Raw genomic sequence first — 8,827 nt, 5'->3', positions numbered from 1 at the left:
TAACTCCAGGGGATCAAAGGCAGCTGAACAGCTAGCAGAAAAGCTGAAAAGAGCTTTAGTTTGCAGCACAATGCTTCTGGCCTCTGGCTGAAAAGAGAGCAAAACCAAGCATAAGCCGCTGCGACATTTCCAGTGAAAAGGCGAACCTTTGGTACTACCTGCAGGGTGGCAAAGGGCAGTAAGCACCTGGTGGGACCACCAGCTGGAAAGCAGGGATGTGAACAGGCAGTGGCAGCTCTTGGGATGATGAATGCTTTCTTTGTTCCTTAAGGGTTTTGTATCAGTGGATTGCTGGCAGCAGGTTTTTGTTTCCCTGGTATGAACGTGAACCAGATCCTGACTTAAGATGGGCCAGCTTGTTCGGTGGCCTAGTTAAAATGTGCCTGTCGTCTCCCCACCTCAGTCTTGCTGGAAGGGTGTCTACACTGTCACACACGTTCTCTCTCCTCTTTGGCTCCAATAACTCATTCCTGGTAGTCCAAAATGCATTAATTCTGGATATAGTCAACGTGTGGTCCTGAGTGCTGTTCAAAACAGTTTCCCACACCAAAAGTCCCCCTGGCCCAGCATCAGCCTGTTTCTCCAAGTGGGTGTATGAGGGCATGGACTCTTTTGCTGACTTTGCAGATTTGCTATTGCCATTTGTAAGCATTCATCAAAACCAATAATCTAGTCTTTCAGACTGGAGTTTTCAAAGAATTCAAAGAGGACCAGAGACTACATTATTTTTCTGGTGGCTTTGAAAATCAGTAACTTCTATGCTAAGAATCAACCAACTAATAGTTTGCCTCTCATTTAGTAACTTGATGCCTCCTGTCCTCTATAGTCTTCTTTTAGGTCTAATTAAGTTACACCAGAAAATGTGTTTCCCATGCAAGGAGACAAGAAACAAGCAGAAGAAAGTAGGAACTCTGAGTGAAGAGCCTCTAAAAGCTGCACTGTTTTGTGTAAACGTATTTCCTTTTACAACCTACCTGCCTGATTCTCTAAACATGCACATACTTTCTGAACTAACAATATCCAAATAATTTCTTTCAACAGAAAGGCAATTTACTGTGAGGTAAAAGCAGGAACAGCATAAAATGGTACATTAATATAAATACAATCATACATTGACATGGACCTTTAATATAAGCAGATTTCTGCACCTTGTTGAAATCCATCCCCACTGGGTCAAATGCACCCCTAGTAAAAATTGAGTTTGGGGCAAGATCTACTGTTTCAGCTGAAATAACAAGTATTTTAAATAATGTACAAGACAGTATTTGATCAATTAGAATGTAGTGAAGTTTTCTCTAAGTTCCTTAATACTAAAAATAATTGGTACTGAATTGGAAAGTAATAAAAAAATCCTCACTGTTTTCCCCAGAAATGCCAGGGTTTCCACATTTTCACTATCGTGTGTTTAACAAAGAAAAACAATATGTAGTGTTATCTAATTGATTTTCTATTATTATCTGCTAGCCCATTATATTGAATTATAATGTTGTTCCCAAGGAATTAAGAATAATATCTAAATTTACAAGGTAATGCAAAAAACACCAAAGCAAGTGGTTTAGCAAGTAGTTTAACTTGTGTGTAAAAATACTTGTCATACACTGATGAGACAGAAAATCAAAAAAAGCCAAACCCTACCTGGGCACTGTATTTTCGTCATATTATGATTTTGCAATTCCAGTTGTAATCTGGACAACAAACAGTTGAATGGAAAGGTCATGCAGTGCACAACTGCAACCTACAATTAATCATAAATCCTGGAAGCAAAAATACATTTAAATACCACTTAGCCACAAATGTAGCATTTTGATAGCAGATTTTACATATTACCATTTTGATGGTCATTAACACAGTGTATATATGATTAAAGTAATCAGAATAAAAACTGTCCAAGTTGTATTTTAAAATATTTAACTATTTCTGAAGGAAAATTCCATAAATTGTGAACTTACTGTCTTCTGACTTCAAACACAAAGAAATTTGTAAGGATAACTGCTGGCCTTGCAATGCAGTACCTGAGATGGAAATCAAAGTTTTGTAGCAAGTTCCTGCAAAACAATTGGAAAAAAAATCATAGAGAGAACAAAAATGTTGTCAACAAAGGGAAACTGATACATTATAAAAGCATTAAAATGAGTAGAAACATAACTATTAAAATACACTGCCTACAGAGGAGCTAGCTAATTTTGCTAGCTTACACAAATCACGTGCATTTGCCAAGTACCTCATAAAATGTGATGTGGGAAGAGAGTTGGACAGGTAACTTCTCCAGCGGGGCTGTGATTTTCCCTTGGTGAAGTCTCCGAGATGACTGCTTGGAACTACACAGCTCTTAGCACCCTGCAGCTTCAAAAAAATCTTAATGGAACAAAGACATCATTATATGATACTATTTTTGGCACTGAAGTATGTCAAATCTACCTGTTTCTCACCTGTAGTACTGCAGTCAGTCTAAACTCCCTGTCAACATCATCTGTACATCAACTCCAAACAGACCGAGACAGCCTCCAAAAGACTTAACTCTGCCCCGTGCCGGCACCCCTGCATGCCCATGACACACCAGCCCAGCTCATGGCCACTGCTCTGGTCAACTTGTGTGCAGCAGCAGAGGAAAAGGTACGGCAGAAAGCCACCATTAGGGGTGTTTGCCAAGCAGAGCAACCAAACACAGGTTTTTAAGTTTATTCCATGATTTCCCATCATGAAGTAAGGGCACAGTTTGGATCAGTAATGACTTCACAAAATCACAACACAAAAGCCTGCAGACAGATTTCATATAAATGTGCTTTATTGCAGAGAAGTTACATTATTTACATGCTGCAACACATTACAACATAAATCTATCAAGTATTTCATGGTGGATGCTGTTCGTTGCCAGATAACATTGTTATAAGAACCACATTATAAAGTGAAGAGACTTACAACTTTATATACTCTACAACTTGGAGTAGCTAAAATGTTAAAAGTCAAAAGGCAGTGTTTTCTCAGGCCTGCCTGTTGTCATATGCATGCAAAAGCCTAAGGAGAGCAAATAGAAAAGTATCGTCTGGTTTCAGGTCTATGATGCCACCAAAGCTGATGATAGGTGTGTACTGATTCATATTTTAAAGCGTATAATCTTGCATAAATAATAGAAGTCTAATAAGATTGGTATAAATCTAGTTATTTATAAACCATGGCTTAGAAATAAAGGAGGAATGCAGCTTGCACATGCATTTAAAAGGACAACCTAGCAAATGTTTGTGACCTTAGTGTTTAGTATCTCTTCTCTTAACATCTGCTAGAAAACATCTTAATTCTAGAATTGCACTTCTCTTGGCTGAATAATGACAAAGAAACTCCAGAAAAAGACAACTAAACAATCTAGCCCATATATGCTGGTGGAGAAAAATCTATGAAATAAAGAACATTATTTATGTCTAACTTAGTATGTCTTCATTAAGCAATGTTTCTAGCAGCATCATAGTGAAATAGAATAGTTGAGTGAAGTTTGGCCCCTCATTTTCTTAAGTGCAAAATAATTTAAAGTCCCAATTGAATGTGTAGCCCAAATATCAGATGCTAAATAAACTGCGGAAAGCTTTGTGGCTTTCTAAAGGAAAGTTCTCCAATTGTATCAGTCTTAGGCACTGTGACTACAACAAGCCTAAAGAACCATAATAGACAGTTTTTAAGAAGTGAAGGAAAGGGTCAGGATGAAAGAAAGCAAAACCAAACAAGAATATACAAGCCAGTGCCTTCCCTGGTAAATCAGACATCGTTCTTTTGCTGGCCCGCAGCTGGGCTGTTTTACATCAGCCAAGGAATGGGCTTTGTTTTTGTGTTTTTAATGAAGTTATCTTTTAAAAAAGAAAGAAAGAGAAAAGAAAACAAGCAAGGAATTGTAGATGGATAGTGGTGGCACAGATACAGCCATCCATGAAGGGCTTGATCCTGCCAGTGATGCAAGGGGCAGTGGTACTGTGCGGATCCCCTCGCCCTTGGTGCATGCTGCACCCCAACACGGCTGCTGCAGAGCTGGGCAGGAGCAGTGTGTCCTTGCTCGGCCCTGATGTAAAGGATGGAGGGCAGAACGAGTGAGGGTGCCAGGGCTGGCACCTGCTCCTTGTGACCATCTGTCCCCAGGAGGCAGTGAGTACATACAAACAGCTCCTTTCATGACTCCTCCATGGACACCCACTTCTAACCTCAGTGCCTGGCTCTGACAAAGTGACAACTCCCATTAGTGAGCCAGGGCAACCTGCCACAAGCTGTCCCCCACACCCCATTCACACAAACCACTGCTGAGATGGGCTGCAGAACCTCCCCCAAGGGTAGGAAAGGAGCAAAGTCGTCATTGTGCTCAGCAGGTTTAAAGTTGTGCCTCTCTCTCCACACAGGGTCAGTGTGCTCCTGGAGGACTCCCAGAAAGCTGTGCTGCCAGGATGGACTTCCCATGCAGGGGAATTCAGGGTTACTTTCTCTCTGAAGAGCTGACCAAATCACACTGCAGTTGCCTGGAAAGTTACTGACAAATCCCATGAGTGTCTGGGACTGGGAAGGGAGAATCTGGTCACATGGGGTCTAACCTCAGCTCTTTTTCCACACTAAAACAGAGAGCAGGCTTTGGGCTGCACGTAGGATGCTACCAGCACTGTGTGTGCAAAGGGGGTGCACAGATGTCCAAAGTACCCAGACTCAGACTCCCAACTTCTTTTCACGGGTGAACAGGGACTCTGGGTTGCAAGGGTCCTGGCCAGAAGATGTGTGTTGAAGGCAAAGACTAGATCTCCTAAGCCATAACTATACCCTGAAAAAAGAGGGGCTTGAGAGTCAGAGAAGCCCAGGATAGCAAAGACCTGAGTCAGCATGTCCTTGTGGTAGAAGTGAGCACCATCCAGGCAAACCAGATTGCTTGGGGCAGTTCAGCCACTTTAATCTGGAGCTAATGAGCAGAAATTTAAGAGCGAGGCCAATGTGTTAGCACCGAGACCTGAGCTGACCTGTCCCCAGCTGGCTCAGGTGTCAGCACATTCCAGGGCTGGGCTTAGCAGAGGCAGTAGGAAGATCAGATCCATCTTGATCTGTTGGTATAGACATGCCCATAGACTCCTGTCCTTTCTAAAGGATAAAAAAGTCCTCCTCATGCCCATGTTCCTCTGCTCATTGCATTTGATCTTGAGCCACTTTGTCTATGATGCCACAAAAATCAGTTTGTACTACATAAGTGTATGTGCATGTGCATATTAGATATGACATTTTATATATATATTAAACAACACATTCTATTCAATCACCCTCATTTCATGTTCTTCCACTGAATCCCATCACTTCTCTCAAATTGCACAAGTTCTTTAGGACTGAGCTGTCTTTGTACGTATAGCCAATTCTGTTGAACAGCACTTTACTGGTACCGCATTTAGATAGTTGAGGATTTTTTATTATTAGTGATACTCCTCAGAATCTTTACAATATGTCTTCAGGCCCTAGTGGGGAACCATCACTAAAACTCATGATTGTGAATGGGCCATCTATGAATTAAGCTCATATGCACGATGAGGACTGTAGCTATTACTGAAAATTAGTACTTAATTAAACACTAATTTTTACTGTAAATGTATGTGCAAATAAACTAAAAAAGCATTTTTGGGAGTGGGAGAGAGGTGCCATCACTCAAACTATCTCTTACAATTGAATATATAGGGGAAGAGTTTTGGACTTCTCTCCTCACTCCAAAGGCCAATTTTTGGAGGTTTGCCAACAGGGATGAACAGTACGCTGCTGTTCTATATGAGCTAGCTAATATATTTCCCAGAGTTGTCTGGTTTTAGTAAAACAGGAGATAATTTCTGGGGTATATTTGTTGTCATTCTTGCTTGTTTTACTTAGCAGGAGATGCTCAGTATGAAATACTGAACAAGATCATCACCGTCGATGTTTAAAGCAAGAATTCTGGTTTGTTAGATGATATTTTCCAGTTAGCAACAAACAGCAGGTAAGTTGTCCTAAGACTTACCAGAATATGCAGCTAAGATGACTGAATTTCCACTACTAACAAAGTCTGTAAGCATTAACAGGGAAGTGCATAACAAGTAACTTACTGCGTATAAAACCCCTGAATAATACAGTATCAAACTATAAATTTAAATAATAGAGAATAAACAAAAAAAATCACTATATAAATCACAGGAAAGGAAAAAAAATCTCCAAAGCTCAAAGGAATTTCCCAATATGAATTACGGCTTCCATAGCCAGCGAAAGATAACTGCAATTCTATATATAAACAAAAAAGTCTACAGCAGGTATTTTAACTTGCAATTAAAAGAAAGTATCTGCAGATTGCATAAATGTGTTGTTGTGTCACATAATATCAGGTATTTGCAAAAATTATACCATCTGGAATGCTTGAATATGAGACACAACAATGTACTAAAACATACAGTAATAACAAAATGAGAGCAATCATTATATAAAATGTATTTTTTGGGATGCATTGATTTAGCAGTGCTATCTAGATTATATATGTAAAGTGAAAAGTCATAATTTTAATAAGCTGCTCATTAATACCCCTTTTTGCCATGAGGACATTTTCTGTGCCCTACTTCTGCTGGATCTTTAAAGTCCCAAGGGCAAGTTAAAACCAGTTACGGCATTCAGAAATTATTTGGTTAAGATCTACACTGTGCGTTTGTTACCACCATTTTTCTTTTCTTTTAAAGAGAAGTGATTTCACAAAGGCAGGTTTCTTTCATTGACACAGTAAAATCCTTGGAGCAGGGACCATATTCTGGGCACTGCTAATCACATTGTTGGCACTCAACAAATAAATAATAACAACATTAATGATAATTTACTTTGCTTAACTCCTACTTATTTGTGGTGCTGATTCCCTTGATTTAAGCGATACTCCTCAGGAATTTTCAGGTCCTTTTGGCCTAAGTCCCCTCTGTCTTTCCTGTTGTCTTTCTTCTCACTGTTGCTACTCTCCTCAGTCCAAAAGCCTCTTATTTTCGAGGTGTTGCTGTTTTATTTGCACTTATAGCAGAGGTGTTCGATAAAGCTACACTTTTTTCTGCATTTGGTAAATCTGGTGTATCATACTCCCAAGGGCAGACTTCAGCTCGAGATGCTAAAGGTTGTTGTAAGTAACTACTTGGCTTATGGGAGTCAGATGAAAGCACATTTCCCTCGGAAGAGGCATTTTTTTTCTGTTCTGCCAATTTATTGAGGTTTTCCTTTTCTGCTGCTTTCTGGGGTAGCTCCTCCTGCTCCCCAGCACAGGTATTAGGTGTATATCTATTAACATTCTCACACTTCAGCCCAGGGGACACCTGAGACTTGGAATTTGACTGTTTTTTCTCATTTTCAAAGACCTGCTGCTCCTGTGTCTCCCGAGGGGCTGCCTCCACCTTCTCTGAGCTCTTTTGATTTGACTGTTGATGCCCCTCAGGTGTCTTCAGCTTATGATGAGTCTTCCCCTTTGGCTGGGAAGGGTGGTTTTTCTCTGGCTCTGAGGAAGCAATAGACACATGTTTTTGAACTTTAGAGTCAGAAGGCACAGGACCAGGAGTTTGGTCATACAACTCCCAAGGACAAACTTCTGCTATGTCGAAATTGTCCTTGTGCAGAGACTTACCTGGGCCTGTGTCTGGATTTGCAGGTGTTTGACTAACCCTTTGCTGTTTCATAATTCCAGATTTATGGGTTTTCTTTGTTTCCTCAGAGTGGGTAGAGTTCTTCCGGTGGGAATCCTTTTGCTCCCCTTTATCAGAGGCTGAGTGTTTTTTGCTGGCCTCCTTACCCTTCTGCTGAGCTTTATGAGATTTATCACTTTCTTCTAGACTTTGTGTTTTACCCGTTAGTCCCAGAGTCTTTTCCTTGGCACTAGCAATAACACTGAGGGATTTTTGTAACACAGATGTTCTTGGATGTAGAGGCTTCTTATCGGCACTTAAGTTATGTGCACTTACTGATTTGCACACCAAAGGGACCGACTCAGTGGAGACAGCTTCAACTTTTTCAGGAGCATTTTTGGTCAGTTTGTTACCATTCAAGGAGTCCAGAAGCGAATTTTCAGCAGCTGTAACTTCTGTGTCTTCTGTAGTTAAGCTATTTGGTTCTTCTGTTTGATCCCTAACATGATCATAAGTGCTGTGGGACTTTTTTAAGGAAAAGACTCTGTTTTTCAAAGTCTCTTCTTTTGGCTTTGCAGAACTTGTGGAATCCTGTGGGGTTTTCCTCAGCGTGGCTGTGTTCTTCACAGCACTGTGCTCCAGCAGCTCCTTCTCATCCCTGGAGCACTGCCTGGTGACCGTCTCAGGGATTTCTGTAATACGTCGCATTATTGAGCGCCCTAAGCCCTTTTTAGAGCACCTTTTTTTCTGGAGATGTGGGTTATTAGCAATCATCTTTTTCCTTTTATAGATTTCAAGCTGGGCGTATAGCTTCTTCAACTCATCCTGCAAAGCAAAAGCGAATGGCAAAACTAGTATGTACAGAGTGAGTCCAGTCAAACAAGTACCCTGATGAATGCATTATCCATTGCTCTAAAATGTCATTAAACTTATTTCGCTGTCTTTTCTAATTCTTGAATATGCGATTACTCCATCAACTTGAATCCATTTTTTTTCACTTTAAAAATAAGTTCAGCCTTGTGCACAAACACGTTACCTTCCACAGCTGTGCATCATTGTGGTGGGTTAGCCCTTGGCTTGGGGCCAAGCCACACACACCCGCTCACACAATTCCCGCCCCCACCCAATGATAGGGGAGAGAATACAGCATGCACAATGCATATACACTCATGCTGTACATTTCAGGTTTCACAATGCTGTGGTGTATGCTTTCCTGC

At 40.7% G+C, this 8,827-nt stretch overlaps 1 protein-coding gene across 1 annotated transcript in view; it reads right to left on the bottom strand.

Moving 5' to 3' along the window:
• Positions 1 to 6,980: 6,980 nt before the first annotated feature.
• The window catches only part of GPR158 (G protein-coupled receptor 158), a gene marked incomplete at its 5' end in the record, with an annotated part of 21,191 nt that continues 19,344 nt past the window's right edge, over positions 6,981 to 8,827 (bottom strand). Inside the window, one exon of the mRNA XM_010084013.1 lies at positions 6,981 to 8,435. Within this exon, the coding sequence (XP_010082315.1) occupies positions 6,981 to 8,435 (1,455 nt within the window). The remainder of the gene's footprint in view (positions 8,436 to 8,827) is intronic.

The sequence above is a fragment of the Pterocles gutturalis genome, unplaced genomic scaffold, assembly GCF_000699245.1.
Source record: "Pterocles gutturalis isolate BGI_N339 unplaced genomic scaffold, ASM69924v1 scaffold22090, whole genome shotgun sequence".
Lineage (NCBI taxonomy): Eukaryota > Metazoa > Chordata > Aves > Pterocliformes > Pteroclidae > Pterocles > Pterocles gutturalis.
Note: the sequence above shows the minus strand (reverse complement) of the source record. Positions and strands in the feature narration are given on the sequence as shown.